We start from the raw sequence: 23,789 nt of genomic DNA, 5'->3' as shown, positions 1-23,789 counted from the left end.
ACAGATTAGTGCAGAGTGTTTTTGAAGCACACCTAAGGTTGCACAATATATTTTTATTTTTCATTTCTGTGGCCATATCACATATATTTACTGCTCACATAAACAACAAGGTGGAAGAAGTACAAATTGGTGTGTGTGGTCAAGCTAGAGCTTTATAATGTCATTTAGTCACCAAACAAGAGGGCAGTATCTTCTAAAAAGGGTGCTGTTCATTAAAAAGTATTTATTAAGAATATTCAGATTGTCTCATTTTGGTCATAAACATGTGATGATTTTTTTCAAAAATCTCAATGACTTATTTCTGTGAAAAGCTGATTAAAGGTTTAGAGGAAAACTGACGAGCCCCAACATACTGTCATTATTTAGCCTTGTTTGCTGTTGTTTTTTTCCTTAAATGTGATTTAGCATTATATTACAGTTATATCTTGCTGTTTGATTTGGTTAGAAAGTTTTGTATCATCTTACAGAAATACAGGTAAGGTATTTCTTCCAGCTGCTGACTGCATGCATTCAGCAGTTTTCCAACTTATTATGACCTTATACTTTCGCTTCTACCTGATAAATCTTGGGCTGGATATCACTCTTCTCTCCATGTTTGCTCTTTGGCAACCGTGAAGTGTCATGGGCTTCAGGGGCATACACAAGTGTATCACAGGTGTATTCTGTAAATAATTCTGTAGATGTTGTACAACAGCAAACTAGCACTTTTTCTCCAGTGCTGCTACATAAACAGACACCCAAAAGGATAAAAGCTCCTTAATTGCACATGTCAGCCATAGCAGTCAAACATGTGAGCAGCAAGTCTGAGTAAGAAAAAGCCATTTCATGTTGTCACTCTTCTCACACTTGATTTATACAAGGAGTTTTAAAATTAACAAAGAACTACACTAGTACTTCCTTCTCAGAGGCACTCTGTTGCGCTTTCAAGAAATACTCCTCTGCCACCAGAAAGAGAATTTTATCGGAAGTGTACTGTTAATATGTGTTGTGTTTTAAAAAATGCAATTAAAATGTATGTACCTTTTGGAGATCCTGGCACCTTATTTTATACTGAAAGCGCTGTCTTGCCTCTTAAAAAGTCACCACGGAGCAATCTGATACTTCTGTCACAGAGGTCCTACTTGAAGATTGTTCTTGAGACCACTTCTAACAAAAGCTCTTCTAGTCGCTGGTTTCATTTTTCCATGCCTCCAGAGGCCCGTGTGCATTCTGCTAGACAGGCCTGCTTGTCAAGAAGATTTTTGTTCAAACGTTTCATATGCACACCCCCACACCCATATGCACGGGCGCATGCTCGTGGGTGCACATAGCTATGGGCAAAGGGCAGAAAAAAGGGTTGACTGTCCTGGCAGCAGGGAAGATGCTGGGTACCGTAAGAACAGAGCTTCTCCAGTCTGAAAACTACAGTCTTACATACGAAAGCTGAATCCTTAGGCTCTTGATTCACCTTAGGATGGAAATTCTCGCCAGCCCAGACCTGCACATTGAAACATACATGACTTCATTTTCAGACAGACTTTTTTTTTTCCAGGCTCCTTAAGCTTGCCAAGTAAATGATTCCTCTGCTGATTCTGCAGTTTCCAAGTACGGTTTTTTGCTCTGTGCCATGTCTCTGGAAAATATCCAACGTGTCTAAATCATGTAATTAAACCCTAGAAGCTAAAGACTGAGAACTACTGACTCTTTGTAAGATATTTCTGTTTTAGCATACTGATGTTTCTCCAAGTTACTGTAAAGCTTTCAAATCTCCCTAAATGACCTGATCTCTCTCCCACTTACAGCAAAACACTCACATGATATGAATCTGTTTGGCCCAGCTGACCACTTCAGAGGCAGTGTGTAGGATACAGACGCCTGTGTGGAAGCCTTTAGCATCAGGCTTACCACAGGTTCTCTCAGATCCTGGGGATGTCTGCAAATGCAAGCATGGTTCCTTGGCAGAACTCTCTTATCTTCCTAACTATTCTCTAAAAAGAGAGTGTGATGTCACAAGATCACAGATGTCGCAGTATTACAGATCCTTCCGGGCAGGTTTTGAATAATTTCAATTTGGAAATTCAAACTGGACTGTTGATAAGACTGTTTGAATTTCCAAATGTTAGGTTTAGCTCACAGCTAGGATCAATTTCATTCCAGTACACAGAATCTGGAATGCTTTCTGCACCAGGAAGATGTTTGAAATTACTCCTTCTTGGGTTTGAGCCAGGAAGAAGCTGCTGGAAGCACAGCTGGATTGGGATGCATGCCTGCAGTTGTCTCCCAGATGGTCCCTTCCCTTTCTAATGTCAGTAGGCTTTCAGCTGGTGCCAGCAGCAATGGGGATGCAAATACATACTGACATTTTCACTTTTCAGTGAGTTTGCTAATCCCTTTTGGTGCATGTGTTGTCCATAAAGGGGCTAACATATCAGCAGTTACCACTGGCATCACTGTGGTATCAGGAATGGAATAGTTCTGTTGAGGAATGTTTGTTTCATTGCTACTACAGAGAGTATATAGTGGTCTTCTCCTCTTCCAGTATCTCACCATGTTAGAAGTACATAAAGATGTTCTAATGTGATGTGAGAACAAATCCTGGTGACCTGAGTGTAAATCAGCAGTGTTAAAATCTAGGGGATAGGTAGAAGCTTTGACAGAGGGAATTTTCTTAGTTTGCACGTGCCTTGTTCTGCTGGGACATGTATGTGGAGTCAGATGCTGAAGAGTAATTAGTCTTCATTTTGAGCCTCACTGTAGCTACCTTTTTGCTTGGGGCCCCAGGCTGAGCACCAGAAAGACATTTGGTGCAATAACGTAATGGGAATGATGCATGACTTGTGCTCCTTGTTTCAGTCAGAAGTCCTCTTAAGTCAGACTGCAGGAATGGTGTTGACGGTTGTGTGTTTCTCATGGATAATTTTACCAGTCTTGAATTAGAAGAGGCTCTGGATGGTCTCAGAGAGCTGCAGGTTCTTGGAAGAACTAAGGACATCTTTGGGCAGAAGATGGAGGGCCATGAAGGTAGGGCCAGAAAAGGCCAGGAAGGGAGGTGAAGCACCTCTCCTGAACACAAGCTGAAAGACCTGGGATTGTTCAGACTGGGAAAGACTCTGGGGTGACATTCTTGTGGCCTTCCAGTTCCTAAAGGGGATATAAGAGAGCTGGAGAGGGACTTTAGGCAAGGACCTGTAAGCAATACAATGTCTGGGAAAGACATCAGAATTGAAGGGTTAGTGTAGAGGAAGAAATTCATTACTCAGAGTGGTGAGGCACCGGAACAGGTTGCCTGGCAAAGTTGTGGATGTCCCTTCCCTGGAAGTGTTCAAGTCCAGTCTGGATGGGGCTTGGAGGAACCTGGTCTAGTGGAAGGTGTCCTTGCCCATGGCAGGGGGTCAGAATTGAATGGTCTTTAAGGTCCCCTCTGACCCAAACCATTCTGTGATTCTGTGAAATCAAATTAGTGACTAGATCCCTGTTACCTGAGAAGAATCGCTTAAAAATTTTCTCTTAAATAGGTTCTTTTGATTATGTCTAATGCGTTACCCTCCAAAAAATGTGCATGATGACAGAGTGTGAAGAAAGTAAATCAGTCTCTGGAAACAGAGTAAAAACAAAAATGTTAAATTCTTTAAAAGAATTAAGCTAAAACAGATCTTATTCTGTTTGATAAATTAACACCTACTGGACAGTCCTAATTGAAAGGATCAGAGTAGAGTCTGTTGAATTGTACATTTCCTGCTTCTTTTGGCTGATAGTCTGTACCATGCCAGTGTTGAAAAGAGTTGTGTATATGGAAATCAGAGTGGGAATGAGAAACTTGCCCTAAATCCTTGGAAAAATCTTTTAAAATTAGTTTTCAGATTTTTTTTTTTAAAGGCTTGGCCTTCCCCTCTTCCACTCAGATCATAGTGTATCAGCCTGGCATTTTCTACTTTTTTTCTTTGGTGCCTCTGAACCTGTGGTGTTGAAATTGGACAGTCCCTGACTTTATGGCACTAATGCAAATGCACAGAGACCATTTGTATTTGACTGCGTGAACTTCTCTGCCACAGCACTGATGAACTGGGAGCTCAGTGAAGAGCAACAGAAGTGATTAGGTGACTATAGGGAATTTTTAAAACGCTATTAAAAAGCACTAGCTTACTGATGAGTGAAAAGGATTTGCTCTGGAGTAGAGTACCTAAAAGACTATTGACAGGATCCCAGGCAATGTGCTGGCCAAAGGGAGAAAACTGGCTCAAATTGCCCAAAGTAGATGGGTTTGGGGTCAGGATTAAGGTGTCATTTCTTCCAGCAAAGGTCCACACAGATTGCACAAAGTCATGGAAAGCCCTGTTGCTAATGACATTTAAAAATATGACTAGGGAACTTGAAAAAAATACACCAACAAAAATCCTGCAGTTGACATGGGACTGTAGGCCAGATGTTGTCTAAATAAAGGTGCCCATCCCCCTCATTTCATTTCTATTCTTACAGTTTTACCAACAGCTGGGGGAGGGACTACCTTCCTGACAGAAAATGTACCTTGGATCTGCTCTGTTACAACCAAGACTGGTTGATATCCTAGGAAAGGAAGTGGTGTATTGTGTTCACTCCATTTTAAATGTAATCCTTTGGTTTTGAGGTTAGATGTGGATGTAACAAGAGCAGTGAGCCCCAGCATCCACACTGAAATATAAATAAGCCTTTGAGACACTGAGGAAGCAGGATGAACTCTGAGAATTATGTGTTGTTGCCTTCATCTCTGGCACAAAAAATAATACAAACATGCATTAGAAATAGATGCTATGAGCCTGAAAAATATTTCTACCGTAACCTGCTTGGCCTTCCCTTTTCCTCTTAAGACTATTTCTGTTCTGCTGAAGTATTAGTGGCACATAATGTTCCCATTTCCTGAGGGTGGAAACATCAAACTGGAAATGCAGGATGGAGGAGGAGGGAAGGACCTGAGAACACAATTGGCTGCTCTTCAGGCTCTGCCAGTGGCAAGTTCAAATTTTTGGTGGAGCTTTCTAGCCCACTTTTGCTACACATGGGCTCCTTCTGATGCTTCACTGAACTCAGGTAATTGTTCCAAGCAGTCATTGCCATTCAGATCACCTCTTGTTTGCAGCCTTTATCTGACTTCTTTTCTTCAAGCTACTGTTTGTGCTTCAGTTCGCTCTCGATTGTCTCGTAGATGACATCCAATTTTGGGCAACCTGATTCCCAAAATCTGGTTGAAGCCTTGAATCAGCATGAATCATTAGTGTTTTTCTCTAAATAAATATATAGATGTTGACAAAAGTTAAAACGAACTTCGTGTGAAAGATCTAGTGAGATGTTTCTGAAGTCCAACAGAACTTCTGTAGTGTCTCTTCTTGCTTAGTTTAGTCATTTTAACAGTGAGACCAAGACCCTAAGAGGAAAGACAGCTGAGTCTGAATGAATATTATGGATTTCAAGTCTTGAACTGAAGACAGCAAAACTGGAGAAACCATCTATTTTCTCAAAGTCTTTCCAGAAGTTCTAGGTCTCATAGTTCTTTTCTCTGTGTTCTCGAGAGATTGCTACGAAGGGAGCTCCCTAATTGCCTGTTACTGCAGAGTGAATAACACCTCCTGCAAAAAATGGCTGTAGACAGACTGTAGTAAGTGTTGGTGTGCACTTTTCAGAGTATGACCAGTGCAGTGCAGGGTTGTTCTGTGATGTTTTAGTACCTACACATGAATATGAGACTCAGACTAATGGTAGAACAGACAGAATTCCCGTCTAGGCAAACAGTGGTCATAAAAGAATGAAGGCTGTATGGTAGAACTCTTCTCTGAGCCATCTTCTCCCTCCCTCATAGCTTCCTAGTTTTGTGCATATATTTCCACATCAAACGCTCTAATTTACGTGCTGGAGCTAAAGCTTGTATATTGTACAGCCTGTTGGTGCAGTCAGCAAAACATAAGGGAATCAGCTTGACTGAATATAATTTTTTATTCTCACTACCATTTGGGGAATGTGTTATGTTACAGCCCTCTGTTGGGCCAACCTTATGAGTTCAAAATCTGGTATTTGTAATTCTGTGGGGTTATAACTAGATGGGAAGTACCTGGTAGTCATCTGCATGGAGTGAAGGTAGAAGAGTAGGTTTGGACAGCAAGGTCAAAGCTTGCTGCGAAAAAGTGAAAAAGTGAGTAAAGTGATTGTGCTTCAGTGCTTTTCTGACTTGTTTTTTTACATAGGAGCATTCTTGCTTCTCTTAACAGGAATAAAAACAGTGATGATAAATAATGCTAGTAATTAAATAGTTTTAAAAGTAGCCTCTATCTGCAAATGCATGAAGCCAACAATTTGTGAACCAAGCTCTATGACAGCCCAAGGCTGTGAAACTGATTAAAATGGAAAAAAGTAGTTTTAATTAACCCTTAAATTATGAAGCACATTCTCTGAAAACCCAAGCTGCCTCATTGAAGCCAGACAGGAGGTTAATAAAAAGAGCTGCACTTAAATTGAGATGCTTTAATATTATTAATCCTTTCTGTAATCTGTTTTGAAATGACAGTTTCTCCCATGGAATGAAAGGCAATTTCAAAATGATGGGAATTCCCATAGAAGAGGAACATTATCTTTTAACCGGCTGTCAAGTGCTGCTGCTATATCCCAATAGACAACATAACCTTGGATACTGGGAATACGAATAACATGCATTTTCTGCTTATGCTAAATATTTCTTACTGTAAAACCCTCATGAAGTCAAAAGCAAAATTAGAGATGAAGACAGTAAGCATATTTTTGCAAAAAAATGAAGTTCTTTGCTGCAGCTGAAGAAAATATTAATCCTTACTAAAGGATTTTGCAAACTGGTCCACAATGAACAGCTTAAGAAAAGTATTTTCAGCTTGTTCGTTTTTCCCCCTCCATTGTATCTTTTGAATGTTTGTGCGTGGATCTTGGTTCATGTATTTCTAGGCATGCCATGTAAGGCTACATTCTTAAGTTACAATGGGAGAGAGCATTAGTATAAAACATGTCTTTTCTTAGACTTATTCATATCTCAGTGTTGCAAGCCACTCTCACTTTTGCTCCGGCTCAACCCTTCAGGCCCTTGATTTCTTTTCCAGTGTCCTCAGAGTGCCTCTTAAGGCTGTTGTGCAGCTCTGTGTCTGGGCTGTCAGTGCAGATTTGCAGTTGCATTTGCAAACTTGGTCAGCAAATGTCGAGGTTATTTTTCTGATTTGTGGCATTGCTTGTCTGGCCATTGCAAACACTGTGCTTGGCTTCTTTACCATTTTCCACCCATCAGCAAACAGAACTTGGTATATAATAACTTTAATTTCACTTGAAAAAAAAAAAGCATGATCAGCAGTAGACGAGGACATGATTTTTGGGACATTCTCTTTACGTCACTGTGGTGGTTTAACCCCAGCTGGCAGCTGAGCAGCACACAGCTGCTCGCTTAGCCCCTACCCTCCCACCCCTCCCACTCCTCAGTGGGATGGGAAGGAGAATCACAAAAAGGTAAAGGGCATGGGTTGAGATAACAACAATAAGAACAATTTAATAATTGGAATAAAGTGACAACAATAATAATAATGGTGATGTTGTAGATGATGATGGAAAGGAAAGGGAGAGAGAGTCATAAACTGCAAAAACACAAGTGATGCTTGCTTGGTGCAGTCACTCACCACCCACTGATGTATGCCCAGCACATCTCTGACCAGTGATCAACAGATCCTGGCCACCTCCCCTCTGTTTATGTACTGAGCATGACATTCCTTAGTGTGGAATATCTCTTCAGCCTGTTCGGGTCAGCTCTTCCTGGCCATGCTCCCTCCCAGTTTCTTGTCCATCTCTTCACTGGAAGAGCATGGGAAATTGAAAAGTTCTTGATTTAGAGTAAGCTTTACTTAGCAACAACTAAAACATCTGTGTTATTAAGAGTATTCTTAATCCAAAACACAGCACTGTGCCAGCTCCTAAGAAGAAATTTAACTCTATCCCAGCCAAAACCAGGACAGTAAACCATTCTTTGTTTAATAACCATTTGTGAAGATGTCTTATTTCCCTTCCCCTTTTAAATGCTGAAATAGTATGCATCTTTCTTCTTGTTTTTAGACATCTTCTGTTATGAAATTTCAGTGAATTTTGGGGTGTTTAAATAAACTTAAGTTGTATCAGAGAAGGAAGTGTCAATTTTCAAAGAATTTTTAGTACCACAGATTACTTTCACCTAGAAGTTAATAATGTGGTGATCTTCAGGGGTACTTGAATCTTGTATTCCAAACTTAAATTTCAGTGCTTAGAATTTTGGAAATACAACATTTTACACAGTGCTTGACAAAGGTTTGCAGCTGTGCTGTAGAGTTTGTGAATTGCATATTTTTTTTCCTCTCTGAAGCCTTGTGTCTTCCTTTTGTACAAATGGAAGTATAATTGTTGAAGATAAATTATACTTGAAGTTGACAACATCATGTTTATTTCTACATAGATGAAAGTGCAGGGACCAATGCACAGTTGTACTGAGAGAAGTATCCTTAGGAATTAAGAGTAAAATCAGCAACAGGACAGTGAAACCATACCCACTGGGTACAGTTGTCATCTTCTCTTTCCATCAAAGAAGATAAATGTGATGGACAGCTGTTAATTCATTTCTCCCTCTTTGCACAGTCTCCTTTATTTACAGTATGAAAATTCAAAGGGAGTAATTTCTGTATCACTTCAATTCCTGTTATGTTGTAGAAGATTTTCTATCAGGCAACTAATGGATAACATAAATTAACAATTAAGTTCTTCACATTTTTCATTCTATAATGCTGTTAATATTCTAGAGCTGGGATTTTGCTTCCAGGTGTTAATGTTAGAAACTTGACTATAATTGCCAATGTTTCTTTGAAAACGATACAAATCACTATAAAAAATGTCAATGAAGTCAAATCTTGTAAGGGGGGAAGAAATTGTTTTCAGAAACCTAATTGTGTTTAATATATATGTAATTCAAGTATATAATAGATCGAAGAAAGAATCTGTATCTTTAATTAGATTTTTTTTTTAATTGCTGTAGTTTAAAGAGATCAGTGTCCATCTTTGTTAGGCATAGCAAAACATGATGTGGAGGCTTTGAGAAAGGCTCCAGGAACAGAGGGCAGCTGTGAATGAATTTTGCTTAGGAAGAAAGACTAGATTTACAAGCTAAGCTGTAAAGCTACTCTAGCCAAGTATATGTCATGGCACACAAGAGAGATTTAAGGGAAAGCACTGTAGTTACCTAAAGAGATGCTAACTTGGCCTCCTGTGTGCGTTGGGAGATGGCACAGAGGCTTGGAATGTCCCCAGATACCTCCGGGCTGCACCTGGGGGGGTCATTGTGAGGGAGCTGTTCAGCTGTCCATAGCTCCCTTTTTTAATTAGTGCAGATCTTCGTTACCTGGTGAACATGATTCAGCTCAGTCCACTGACTGTAGAGGCCATTTGAGTGATTATGCTTCTAAGTTGGGCACCCTACTACAGCCTCAAGGGTTTAATAAAAATTCATGAAAATAAGAGTCTCTGTCTTCCCTTTAAGAGCTATGAAAGTTCTTAATTTGAGTCCCACTAGGAAATGCATAATCAGAGCATGGAAGATCAGCTTCAGGACTCCTGGTGTTTCCATGATAAACAAGGAAATAAATGCCTTTCTTTGGAGAACATTCAGAATCAGCTTTTGGAGTGTCATTGTATACTTAAGGGATCCCAGGAGACACAGACACAACTCTATGTAGATAATCTGTAGGAAGCAAATGGCAAGCCAGCTAGAAGAAATATTTTATGAAGCATGCTCTTGAGGAAGTATTCCTTTAAACTTAGTTATACAGTTCATCTAGAGTGTTTCTCTCAAAATTAGATTAATCAACTGAACAGACTGTAAAAAATCCACAAGGGTTTTTTCAATAAATTCTACTTTCGTCTCAGATATTTTCAAAGTAGTTTGGAGTCATTAAAAATAATCTCAATTAGTAACACAGGATAAAAGGATATACAGCAGCTATCAAAATGATCTATTCATTTAATCAGTAGTTTTTCTGTGGTGCTTTATGTGCCCCAGTAATAGAATTTTTGAAGAAAACACATTAACTTCATTACATTAAAACCCTGAGCAATAAATTATGTGTTGCCCCCCCCCCCCCCCCTTCACTTCCTGTTTGGGGTGTAGAAAGATTTCTATGAATAGCAGTTATTGTAATTATTGTCTAAGAAAGAAGGTAGGCAGTATTATGTCATGCTCAGGGTGCTGGACAGGCGCTGAGTGACAGCTTTTCACAGCAGCATTGTGAAATTTATCCCAGTGAGATGCGTGACCACTGCTGCAAGGGCATCCCAGTGGCAAAGGAGCAATTAGAGTAGGACAGGACTGGGGCCAGCAAAGGAGGGGGGGGCCTTTTGCTTGATGCGTAACACTATCATGATTCCCTACTGATCGTGAATGAGAGGTATTAATTCCACTTTTTGTACTCTGCCTAAATGTGATGAATCAGTGTGCAGCACAAATTAATTGGAATAGTAGTTTATTGACTCTCCCAGATGTTGTGCTCATTTATCTTTTTAATGGCTCTTGCTGAGAGATAATACTAAGCTGATATGAGTCACAGTGCAAAATGTGCAGGAGGAGGAAAGACTGTGTTTGCAAAGGTACAGCATTTTCTCTACCATGGAGAATTCTTGAGGTGCATTTATTTTGCACCCTAGATCCTTTGTGTGAGGAAGAAGTATGACAAATACAGGGAAAATTTGTGGAATGAAGTATAGCAGAGGGCAGGTAGACCCATATAATGATTTCTTCTGTGAAATAAGCCTAGAGGAGTCAGTTAACAATGAATGAGGAAGAAGCATTGTTCCAGTGGGAGGAAACAAGATGATTTGGAAAAGTTCTTGGAACAGATAAGAAGAATTAAAAGCATAAAAAATTTGGCACTGTTATGATTTCAGCTTCTATTAGTAGAACAATATAAAATACGTAAAAATACTTTGTTGTACAAGGATAGACATCTTTCCAAATCTGTTAGAAGTTCAGAATGGGGATTGGATTAATTCCTAAAGAGATACTAAAGTGAATTAAAGGGGGGATATTGTCTAGTAATCTTTGTCTTACATTTGTGGATACCGGAGGAAGAGGAGGGAAGTGGGTCACATAGAGGTCAGGCTTGCAAGTTATCTGCTCGTAGCACCTCTTCCTGGCACTGGAGACACAGAGAAAGCTTGGCTTAGGAGGACATTCATCTGCTTCTGCATTTTCTTGTGTGTTGAATTGTAGAACTCAAAGAAACAGCTATATTCAGGCCCTCATATTTTCTCCAGAAAGCTTGTGCAGTACCTGAACAATCCTAGCTTTTTTCTTAATCCAAAATGCATGCCTGAATTCCTCCTGTGGAAGCCACACAAGATGCATGGTTGAGATGAGTGGGTAATGCTATTTGATGTCAGGTCCCTGTCAGAGGGAAATAGGGTCCCTGTACTTTACTTTCTGATCTGTGACTGCATATTGTCTGTGTAGTAAGTTAGAATGTGGTTCAGTGAAGATCTGTCCAAAGTTTTATGATTGGAGTCAAAAGGTTGAGAAAAGGAGGGGTTTTGTTCAAAGCTTAGGTCCACAAGAGCCTGTGGCCAGCACAGAATTAACACAGTTCATCTAGCTGTCACTGTTTTTGATCAGTCTCAGAGTGCCGTGCACACCCCAGAAGAATAAAAAAGCAGTCCATTCTAAAGAGACCCCTCTTTGGTTTGTCACTTGCATGACCACCTTCATCAAGACTCCAGACATATATCATTGGGGTGCTCTAAAATAAGTGACTGCACAAACCTTGGAGCAAACCTGCTTCCTTTAAAAAAAAAAACCGCACATGCAGTGGTGGAAGGGAATTCTCGATTAATGCTGACCTGTTTAGCAGCACTGGTGCCCTGTGGCCCTTCAGGTGTCATCACTGACAATGCTTGAACTTTGAGGGAATCCTTTATTTGCATAAAGAAGCTGCTGCAAAGCTGCTGGCTGCATGAAATGCTTTGCCACAGCATGGGTACAGCATGGGCAGACAGCAGCGCTCTTTGTGACAGAAATCTCACAAGCACAGAGCTGTACTACTGTCAGTTGTTTTAGCACATGTGGGAGCACTGTCACTATCTCTTCTGTAGCACTGAGCATCATTTGCCTGGAGATGGTACTGAAGTGTTCCCACTTTAGGATTGAGTTCAGAAAAAGTGAGAAATTACGGCACCAGCCCTGTCTGGTGAGAATAAACAGGACTTAAACAGTGCCAGTCAAGCCAGGCATGCTGTTTCACATTCAAGGCTTTCCAGCTGAAATAGCTTGTGCTTTCAGTCTTGGGTAGAAGAAGCTTTGAGGGGCTTGGCAAGAGCTGACTCTCTTCTGTAGAGATAGAAAACAGAAGAGAGCAAAGGAAATTCTGACTACATATAAGGAAGAAAAAAAATCCCCAGTAAAAAAAAAAAAAGAAAATTACCTAGTTCAGCACTGCTACAAAAGCCCCAAAAAACTTGAGGAATCTCCATCCTTGGTGGTGTTCAAAACTCACCTTGACAAGCTTCCCAAAGAACTCTATTCCATTGCTGGTTCAGCTAAGAAACCAGGATTCTTGAAAATAGTGGTGGTGATTGTATTTATCTCTTTTTAACTGGGATCTCAACATAAATTTTGGTAATCTAAGTACCACAGTGATGGTGCCAAAGTAAACAGTCATGATAGCTTTGGTGAATAATGTACGGAGACAACCCAGAAACTTCTGTCTCCCATCTCTTGAAGCTTAGTATTGCAGTAAAAATAATATGGTAGTGGTCTTTTCTGACTGCTTGGGATCTTCACAGTTTTATAGGGTTGAATCATTAAAAGACATTTTGATCCTCAGGAACTGTCACTTCTCAGATGCTTTAGAATTTTCAGGACTTCCAAGGAGATAGAAATCATTCCACTAGCTAAGGAAATATATGCCTAAAAATAGGTTATCATAAGAGGATTGACAGCTGGTACATGAGTGGCAAGTTCATGTACTTGGAGGAGAGAGAGGGAGAGAAGGGGTATTTAAGGAAGTGTATTGAAGGATCCTGTGCACAGAAGATGTATTGCTTTGCATTTGGATTTGGAGGAGTGTGTGGAAAAGTGGATTCCATAGCAAAGAGAAGTAATCTTGCTGAAAGCAGTTTTGGAACAAGTAACTAGCTGAGGCGGCCATGGAAAGGTGCTTGTGTGGACAAGAGAAGAGGGTGGTTTGAAAGTTGGGATGGTTTGAGGTTTCTGTTTACGTAGTTTGGTGTAGGGTAGAAGTAGTAGGAGAACTGAAGAATGAAAGATGAGCGTCTTTGGGTGTAGGCAGATTCTGTACACATCAGGTGCTAGGGGGAAGGGCAGGGCAGTGGTTAGCAATTTAGGGGCTTGGTACTCTTTAATTCACAGAGGCTAGTGCTTCCCTCCTACTCTTCCTTAAATGCTTCCATAATGTTCTCTCTATCCTTCATTGTGGAGTAAGCATTTTTCATTGAGGTGTGGAAGAGGCAGAATAAAAAACTTTTAAAAACCCAGAAATTTAAAAAAAATTACCTTTTTTTATCTACTAAATCACAACCATCTTTTTTGTTTAGCCACAGTTTATTTTAGGGAAAATAACTGCCAGTTTAATCCAGACAAAGGCTGCGTGATTCCCCTTGAAGAGCAATGTAACTTTGGTGGGATACAGAGGAAACCAGGATAAGGCAAACAGATGTAAGAGAGATGTGCAGGTGAGGAGGGCAGCAGAAGAATAATTGGTTTCCTTGGAACCAGAAGTTTTTTTGTGTCTGGTTTTGTGTATTAGGGGTTTTTTTAGTTATATCTGTTTTGTGGTAATTTTGATGCTTTGGTGTGAGATCCAGCAGCTGAAGTGTATTTGGGTTGTGTTTTCTGCTCTGTGACTCCGAAGTTATGTGACATGAGATTATCTGAATTTCGAGCTGTTTTCAAGCCTTCTGCAGATAAATGAGTTTGCATTGACTGAAATGAAAGTATTCTTCAGTTTGTTTGACCTCTGTTTCTGCATTTATTTGCCTTCATTATGAACGCTAAAAAGTCCCCATCTCTTAGGACTTCACTGGTCTAATAAAAAGCTTATAAATATTATAATATTATAGATTGATTGGCAGTACAAATGGTGAGTATTTATGTCTCTATATAGAGGTGTCTTGCAGGCTTGATTTTGTTGTACCCAGTCTTAGTTTTGGTGGCTCAGGCAGCAGTCTTTTCTCCTGTTCCAGGAGACTGCTCTTGTGTGCTTGGGTAATTGTTTCTCTAAAGAAGGACTTTCTGACTTTTCACCCTGAAATTTTCTCCTTTTTGCAGTTGCATCCAGTGATGTTTTTATTCTGTGATGTGTTGTGTTGTATACATGCTTCATAAAGTAATAAGCAGTACCTGTATCCATCCTCACATTTAATTTTAATTTTTTCTCAGTAATATTTAATTATTTTTTTCTCTTTCCACAGAAGTCATGAATCAAATTTTTTGCCTCTTGCTGAGATTCCTTTAGTTGCCTTACTTTTTAGTGATGCCCAGAATGCCTTTGGTGCATCTGTCTTGGGTGCTCTAGGTTCTCACTGGAAGCAGCAGAAGAGAGAACTGTTCCATCCTGCCCAAATTTCTCTCCCTCTCCAGTAAAGCAAATCTAATTGCGCTCCGCTGCCTTTTTGCATGCTCCCCAGGCTGCTTTTTCCTCTGCTATGCCCAACTTGCTCAAATCTCCTACTGCAAGGTTTTCAGATAATTGCACTGAGGCTGCCCCTTTTAATTACAACTCTTCCCCCCTCCTCCCCTCTTTCAGCCAAGTTTTTGAGCCATTTTTGTATATTGCCTGAGACATTTCTCTTTCTCCTTAGCTACGCTTCACTGTCTCACTGAAGACATTGGAGCATTTTCAATGCTCTGCTCAAAGAGCACCTGAAGAAACAAAACATACTGGCTTTTTGCATGCAACCTACATATTACGGTGATATTTCTCTGGTGGGCTGAGAATTGGACAGATGGAGCTAGAATTACCTTGCTTAGCAAAATTGTTATGCTGTATTGATCTAATGCAGGGCTGGATTAGGCTACATGCTGCTCCCTTACTGTAAGATAAGCTTTTATGTCAGGTTCTTAATGGTGGTGGTAGAGTTTTGTTTGGATTTTTTCCCACTTAAGATAATAAACTTGGACTTGTGTGCTTTTTCTGGCTGTAATGCAGGCTCCCTATTTGACCTTAAATATCACAACGTTTGTATCCTCATGTACAACATATCAATGGGAAAAATACTGTCCAACTTAGTAGTGTTGTGCAGTCGTATGCTTGAAGGGACAAATGCCTGCATCTGAAATGCAGTTACAAGTGTGTCAGCTGTGCAGATTTGTGTTGGCAAAAACTCTCCTGTCATGGCTACTGCCCTGCAGAGTCCTTAAAAGGCAAAGTGTAAACTACAGGAGACAGAATTTGAAAAGCATACAGGGAAAATGGAATGGACACCTTCCAAGAAATGTTGCCAAAGATGCAGAAAGGTTCAGGACTTCAGTAATAGTACAGCCTATACTGTAGTAGAGATTAATGTTGATTTGGGAACCACACCATCACTGATGCCATGAAAGTCTCAAAATCTGTGTGTACTGGCAGTGCAAAAAAACACCTGTGACTGACTGAAGTCTTGAGGGGTGGGTATATGGAATATACTCCTTTTTACCCATATCTTGGAAGTAGTAAATGATGGAATGGGTGTATAAAAACTGTCAGTTTCATGTTAGAGTGACCTGATTTCTGTTTCTACCTTCTATTTTTTCTTAAACAGTATTTCTCTGCTAAGACCTCTGTGCTTTAACTTGGGAAGATATTAAAACACTTCAAGAAATCTCAGAGCATTTCAAGGGAGTGGTGTGTGCTTGTTGAAGATGGTGGTATTTACAGAGAATCTTCATGGATTCTAATGCTGGCATCAGTGCAAGAAGAGTGTCGGGAATGGGTTGGCTCTGGATGGTCTTCTTCTTTCATCTAGTCACCTCATTAGAAGGTAAGAACAGATGTTTCACATCAGCTTTAAAGAGTTTTCTGTAGAGGTTAAAAAAAAGAAAAGTGTGCTCTCCAGTATGCTTATATCCTAGTCTGAGCACATGTCTTTCTGTTTGATGGTTGATACTATCTCTTGGGATTTAAAAAGTTATTAGTATTGTTTCTGCTGGGAGAGGCAAACCCTCTTATGAAGGATCATTAGTGAGCATTACTACTAACTATCTCAGAAGTGACTGCCTCAAAGAAGAGATTTTTTTTTTTTTCACCAGGAGTAAGCTTCTTGTTTATACTTGGTGTGTATTTGATTCTTGTGTTTCTGTTCTTGCACCGTGTTTGCTTTGTGAAACAATCCCTGGAACATTTATACTGTTTGAGAAGACAGCACCCAGTGGCCTGAAATCAAGAGTTTTTGTCTCACGTCTGATAAACTTGCCACAATAGATATGGAGAGAATCTTTTGCATTAACAAGAAGAGGCAGTTCACATTCAGCTAGCAGAGAGAGGAGGGAGGAAGCACTGGAGGCAGGTTAGGGAGAAGGTAGGCAGGGGAAAAGAGGTGCCAAGAAAATGGTAGAAGAAAGAATAGATGATAGAAGGGAGGGTGATGAGAGCAGGAGATAAGATGGGAGCTATGGAAGAGAGTTAGAGAAGGGCAGAGGTGCTGTAAACAGTCCCCTTGTTTGTTCCAAGAATATCCTTGCAGCTACATGTGCTCAGTGAGCTGCACTGCTTTGTGATGAATGTTCATCTCTTGCATTTCTGAAAGCCGCTGAAAGAGGAGAGGAGGGAGAGATGGAATCAAAGGAAAGCAAGGAAAGACCTAGAGGAAAGGAGAGGATAGTAGTGTGAGATCTAATAAAAAGAGGAAAGCTTGTTAAAGCATCCCTTCTTTTAATAGGAGGGGAATACAGTGTGTGCGGGATGTTCAGAGACTAAATAATTGATGCAAGATTATGATGCAAATTCGTAAATCTCTGAAATTCTGTGAATTACTGATTTTAAAATTGCATTTAAAATTACTGTGTAACTGGTAGAGAAACTGAGATAGAAAAGGGGGGAAAATGTAAATTCTCTCAGCAAATATGAATTAACTGAGTGATGCCTGTACAAGTGAACATTTTTTAAATTCAGTGCTCAGTCCTGAAAGTTTGTAGAGATAAAAAGAGTTTAGAAAGTACTGTGTGACACAGCTTCACAGATCACATGTTGACCTGCCTGGATTGAAATAGGACAGTAAAACTATGCCTATGGAGAGGAAACAGTAAAGGTGTCCATGAGCCAAACTTCAACTTTCAGTTCAGGGTCAGGGGAGTCAGCATCTTCATTGTGACTGTACTGTATGGTCCTAAGTTTGCACTTTAAAGCTGATTTGCATCTCAGAGGTAAGTATTTTTGTTGTGGTTAAAAGTTATATAAAAATTATATGGTAAGGGAGGAAAGTCTGATGATAACTATGTAGAAAGCTTTGCTTTAGTGAGAGTTGTCCATAAGGAAGAAAAAAGGCCTATGGCTTGTTTGTTGACTCATTATTCTATAGAGCAGAAACTTGAAATTCAGGTTTCAGATTTAAGTTGAAAAATATAGGGAATATCCAGTGTGATCTTTAGTTTTTGTAGAGCTTCTTAGAAGTTTTAGGTGGGTTTTAAAATACATTTCACCTCCAACTAAAGATAATTGACTCAGTGGGAAAATCAATCAATCAATTCTTTCTAGTGTTTCTCAGGCATTTTAGTTAGATTTAAAGTCTGAATGTAAATCACATTTTGTCTCAAATTAAATGTTGTTCAAACTTTGAAATTTTCTAAACCTTAATGTTAGTCATTAAGAAAAGAGGGAGAAGATGTAGAGAGGAGAAGGGAAGTAGTCAGAAGATTCAGCAAATACTTCTTAGGCAGAATGTCTCTCAGACAGAAAGAAGGCAGCATGCTTTTACAGGACCTAATGGGACTTTAAACTCCCTCATGACTCAGAAGTAAAGAAGTTCTTGCAAGCAATTGAAATTATTTTGTTGGTATTGGTTTTAATGCATGAAAAGGAGACATTAGGGTGAATTTATTCACTACAGCCCTAGTATTTGAACACACTGATTTCACCAGGAATGAGCATGTCTGTGCAGAGTTTTCCTGACATGATTTTTAAACCAAAATAAAAGCCTGAATGGAAGCTTGAGGGAAAAATGTTTTGCAAACAGAAAACATTTATATACGGGGTTTTTTTAGCTTTATAAAAGGAAACACAATTGCACAAAAGTTTTCATTAAGATCACATTTCTCAGGGTTTATGGCTCTGCAAGAGTTTTTGAGGATTTGGTTTTGAGAGCATTACTTTTGAGCTACATACTGGGTGAAGTAATGGATTTTTCCTTTTTCTCAAAGCTACATAAAGAAATATAGCAATTTTATTTCTTTTAAAATCCATACACGTATGTAATCATAGTTTATCACTGAATATTTAAGTTAACATTTTAGGTTAACCTCTCTGATTGTAAAAGTTTGTGAGGCATAGAATTTAAGAATGCTTGATGGACTGCAGTAAGACAGGTGAGAGCAAGTGATAACTTGTTAGTGAAATAGCTCTTGCTAGGGCACTGAGATCAATTTTATGTGGAATATTGGTTTTGCTTTGATGGAGTTATAAATGTCCGCAGCTGTAAACACAAGCAGAGTTCATTTTCTAGAACTCATTAAATATGTTCCAAAGGAATGATGTTTTCTGTCTGTGATTGCATTTATTTTACAAGTTCTCAAGCCTGCAGAATAGCTGGACAATCTTTCTAACTATCTTCCAGAAATTCAAGATATAGAGAGAATAATTCTTCTGCTCTGGTAAAACCTCTTTGCATTAAGAATGTCTCTTTGGCAAAAGGGAATATGGAAGAAAAAAATGTAGTGAGATCAGACATTCTTATTTCATTTTCCTCCTATTTTTTCTACTAACTGGTTGTTGTCTTGGGCTGTTGAAAATAATGTATTGATTGCTCAAATTGGCTTGCCTTTGAAGTGGAGGAAGATATACCTTCCTCAGAGGGAATCTTCAGAGTGAGAAATACCATTGTCTTTTGGTTTATTATATGCAGTTTAGTATACACAAAGAAAGGTTTAAATTAGTGTCATTTTACTTCAGGGGGAAAAAAGAAAGTAAAATTAACTTTTTTGTTTGATTGCATGTGATTCACATGAGTTATTAAAATCCTAGCGAACATTTTCTTCACAGCTCTTTCCTGACGCTCTCCTGCATGCCAAAAACTTTGCCACATGCTTGGAAAGCCCAGGGCAGAGGAATATCCTGCTGTAGACATGCAGAACATGAATGAGACAGGGCTGGATGTGCAGCCTGTTTGTAAAGGGGGAATAGACAGGGGTTTATCCTTTTGGTCAGTCTCAGCAGCTCCATTTGATTCGTTTTCTTCCATAATAGATACCTGTGTAGTTCTTGTGCTAGGGACATCCCTGTTCCCAGGTTTGTACCATGCCCTGCATTAAATCTGCTCCCAGTCTGCTGCTTGGAGGCCAGTAGGACAGGAGAGACTATTCATGCTGCAATTAACACTGTTTATATTCAAAGCTAATTAAAGCTTCAAAGAAGAGGAATGGCATTCTTGTAATGCAGGGTCTCCAGGATTTTCAGTGTATGCCTTGGTAAAACTTTGGAAGACACAAGCTCACTTTTTAATGTCTATGAAAAAAAGCAAGGAGGAGAACATAGGTAAGCATAAAAAGTCATGCTGTGCTGTACTGAAAGTAGCTGGTTTGATGGCAGTGGCAGTTAGACCCAAGTTCTAGACTTAATAGTGGGTGTTGGGAGAATTAACTTCTTAAGCTGTGGAAGAGCAGATATTATATTGTATCTCTAGAAAAGTTGTAGATAGTAATTTAACTGGATTTCATATGCAAAGTTGGAACTTTTTTTATTTTAATTTCTTGATGCCTGCATTTTCTGACATCAGGAGTAGTGCAACATGCTAATCCCGGCAGTTTCCTTAGGGCTTTAACAAAAGAAAGGGGCTGGGAAAGAGAAAAATACACAATCATTCATAAAGCTTAAAAACTGTGTTACCTTGCAAAAAGCTGTGTATTTCCATATCCTACACCATTTGGCTGTCATTTCTCTCTGTCACAGATGGTACATAACTCCTGGTTGGAGTGTGAGAATTCCTCCTTGCAGATGACAACTTTGATGTTCTGATAGTGTCAGCATTTTGCTCTGACATAGCAAGCACTTAAATTGCATTATACTTCATGGAACTTACTAAACACATATCCCATTGATTCCAAATAGCTTTTCTGAAATTAATTGCATGTGAGAAGTAGCTTTGCAGAGGTAATAGAGGATCATTCATTGCAGGATTGGCATTATATCTTCATACAAGAAAAAATTCAAACTAATTTGTCTCACATAGATTGGTTTTATATATATATATGGTATATATTCTGTTATATTAGGAGGCATATTCTATAACTCTGTAGCTTGTTTTTTCATGCTAAGTCATAGCTAAACTTTTAAGACATTTTCTTTTAAAAAATAACAGCAACCGTTGTGGTTGGATAGTTATGAACAAGTAAGATTTTTTTGGCTATTTTTGTTTGCTTTTTTACTTGTTTCATCAACTCATTTTTGCAAAAATACTTAATACAGTTGCATATGTCATTAGCTATTGATACATTATTTACTTCACCACAGTTGCTGTTTGATTTTGGAAGAAGTTCTAGCGTATTTAAGGCTTCCCAAAGGTTTCCACTGTATTTTGTCTCCAGATGGTAGACCTCATGCATAAATGTATTTGTTTATATAAGTGATAAATAGTTCCTGATAAAAGGGTCTTCTCCCCATGCTCAAAGGAGCACAGAGGAACAGTGAAAGGCAGGGAAGCCTCAATAAGCTAACAGAGAAATAAATGCCCTGACCCAGCTTCTCCCAGAGCTATCAGAGGAGTATGATCAGTCCATGGGATGGGAATGAACCCATTAAGTTAAATCAATGGAAGTGCTCTCTGGAATGCCTTTCAGATTGAAGGAGATTATTGCCAACAGGGGCATGGTATTTATAATGGGATGTAAGGAAGATAATCTGCAAAATTTATTGTGTTTAGGGAGTAACTGTAGGTGTGGAAAGGGGTAATTCAGTGTGAGAAAGTAGAGAGATAAGGGGCCATTCATAAACACCAACTGCAGGTCAGTATGGCTGTCAGGCATCTGATCACCACAGTCTATCCTATCGTCTTAATAAATTTCATTTTTCACCATTAACCTGGGTGAGGGGGCTTTGTTTCACATGTGTGTATGTGTGTGTGTGTGTGCACATTTTTTTTATTCATATACCAGCAACTGGAGTTGAACCACAGGTCAGAGTGGCCCATAAATCAGTGCTACCAGCAGCTGAAGATCATGGAATGGATGAAAATCAAGTACTAGGAACTCAAGGTAGACCACAGGTCATAGGATCTGTGCATCTGTGATGTAAGCAGCTGGAGTGAGTGAGCTTGTATTAGTGAGTCTGTGATCTCTATAGCAAGCCAGACTAGTTTGATGGTAGACTTAGTGGGTTGGGAAGGCAGGGAAAGAGCAGAGTCTGGAGGAAGAATGAGATACCTATTTGAATGTGTGTCTATGAGTGAGACAAGTCGAGGGGTTTATCTATGAGGGAAGAACTATCAGGAGCTCCAGGTCAGCTATTGTGGTCACCATAAATTCCAGGGGTTTTTTGAGAGTACTGTCTATGTGTTGTGTATCACAGTGCACCTGGAGACAAGATGATCCCAGGGCAACTCCTGGGTAGGCTGAGTGGCAAAGACCACTTCATGAGAGATCCACAGAATAACAACCCAGGAGAGCAAACCCCCAGGGCTGCTCTCTTAAAACCCTGTAGCAGAGGATCCATAGCGTGCTTCTGTGTGTGTGAAGGGGTATATCAGTGAGTGAGCCTGTCTGACTGCTCACACCAGGGGTGGGGCTGTGAGCTCCAGGTGCCAGCAGATGGAGAGACCACAGATGTAGAGGTCAGGAGGCTAAATCTTTAAGGACAGTTATTGCAGAGATCTGCATTGTATATAAATGCATATACATTTCCCACTAACAGACCTTAATCCTGACCAACCAGAAAGAGGAGCAGGATGAGGCCACTGGTGGTGCTGTTTCTGTTTGCATGACTGGTGAGTGCTTCTGTCTGTGTGGATCTTTGTGGCTGGCCATTCATGGATGTGCAGTGCCTGCGTGTGTTTGTGTGTGTCTGTTGGGAATACCCACCTAACTCTGCTGTTGGTTGTGCCTGGGGCCATGGAGCTGCAGCAGCCTGGCTTGTGTGAGGTTACTGGATTTGACAGCTCCTAACACTATTTTTGCACAAGCCCAGGAAATGCTTTGTCTTTCCAGCCTTCTTGGAGAGCATTCACACTTTTCCTGCTTTTTCAAGGAATGAGTTTTGCTGCTTGGGGCATTCAGCTCCATAGCAAAGCAAACTCTGAATGTTGCCTTTTACCATAGTGCCCTTTGCCTCTACCAGTGTACATTTGGATATATTCAGAATTCAAGTGGACAAGATTTGGAGCAGCCTACTGTTATTTAGCTTGGCCTTGAGTGGGGTGTTGGTTAAGATGACCTCTGTACCTCCCTTCCAGCTTGTTTCATTCTATGATTCTTCAGTTTTAGTAACAGATTCTCATCATACAGGTAAAGGGATTCTTTTACTCTCTTCTCAGGATTGACTCTCTTGTCCATGTCTGTAGTTTGCAAGGCTTTGGTTGTAGAATTCCCTCTTGCACCACTGCACCGTTAAGACACCAAGAGCAAATGTTCCTCAATCCAGAAAGCTGTTAGGCCATCTCTTCCTCCATGAAATTGTCTAAGGGTCAACCATCCTTGGGTGAATTGTCATCCTCTTGCATCAGGGGATCATTCTGTCTGTAACACATGTGCTTAAAAGTACAGGCAGACCAAAATCTGAAAATTATTAACATGCCTATTCTGAACAGCCTGATCTGTAATAGCAACTTCCAGCCTCCGCCCAGTTTTTCTGGATGTTGACATTATAGCATAATGTAGCCCAAGAGATTGGTTTGTGATGCAAATATAGAATAGTACTAGCTGAAGCATTTGGGATTTTTATTTTATCCTTTCTGGCCTGCAAGTACTGAGGCTACTCAAATGAGAGTTTAGATTTTGCAGAGTGTAATGAACCCATGTGACTCTTCTATAAAAAGTGATGTTTTTTTCTTTTTAGTTTAGGGAAGAGACATAGAAGATAATCTCTCGTCAGTTATTTTTATCTTTCTTGAAGTAAAATAACACTTGTAACATAAAATTGAAATATCATTCTTCAAAACTGAGATTAAACAAGGAGTGAAAAGAAAAATTGTAGAATTGTCGTAATTTCATGTATTTCAAAGCCTCTAGATTGCTCAGGTATCTTTCCTATTCCTCATTTTTAATGCAGAGTGAAATATTGCTCCAGTGATGCCCTGAGATACATCAATCAGTGTTTCCTCTAGCAGCAATCATAGGCTGGACTGAGCCTGAGTCTAACCTGATGTTGCAAGACCCTTGATTTTGAGCAATGTTGAAAAGATTTTTTCCAAGACGGTAAATTCAGCTGAACAGATCATTTTTGTCAGCACTGAAGAGCAGAAAAATACTGGTCTGGCTCAGCACAGTGAGGATGTGAAATGCTACATCAGTGCTAATGAAGTGTCAGAGTGAAGGCTGATACCTGTACCCATGAAGTCATTCATACTGTTAAATTATGAGCACAGCCATGGGTTTTTTTGGCCCATGCCAAATAATCTTGTCACAAACAGTGCCT

General features: G+C 39.7%; 1 protein-coding gene across 1 annotated transcript in view; it reads left to right on the top strand.

Annotated features, from left to right (window-relative positions):
• Window positions 1-23,789, top strand: part of EPHB6 (EPH receptor B6) — a 65,681-nt gene that overhangs the window by 2,660 nt on the left and 39,232 nt on the right. The window contains exon 2 of the mRNA XM_021548905.3: window positions 15,778-15,996. Within this exon, the coding sequence (XP_021404580.1) occupies window positions 15,903-15,996 (94 nt within the window). The 5' untranslated portion in view covers window positions 15,778-15,902. The remainder of the gene's footprint in view (window positions 1-15,777; window positions 15,997-23,789) is intronic.

This window comes from Lonchura striata, chromosome 2 (genome assembly GCF_046129695.1).
Source record: "Lonchura striata isolate bLonStr1 chromosome 2, bLonStr1.mat, whole genome shotgun sequence".
NCBI classification, from domain to species: domain Eukaryota; kingdom Metazoa; phylum Chordata; class Aves; order Passeriformes; family Estrildidae; genus Lonchura; species Lonchura striata.
Note: the sequence above shows the minus strand (reverse complement) of the source record. Positions and strands in the feature narration are given on the sequence as shown.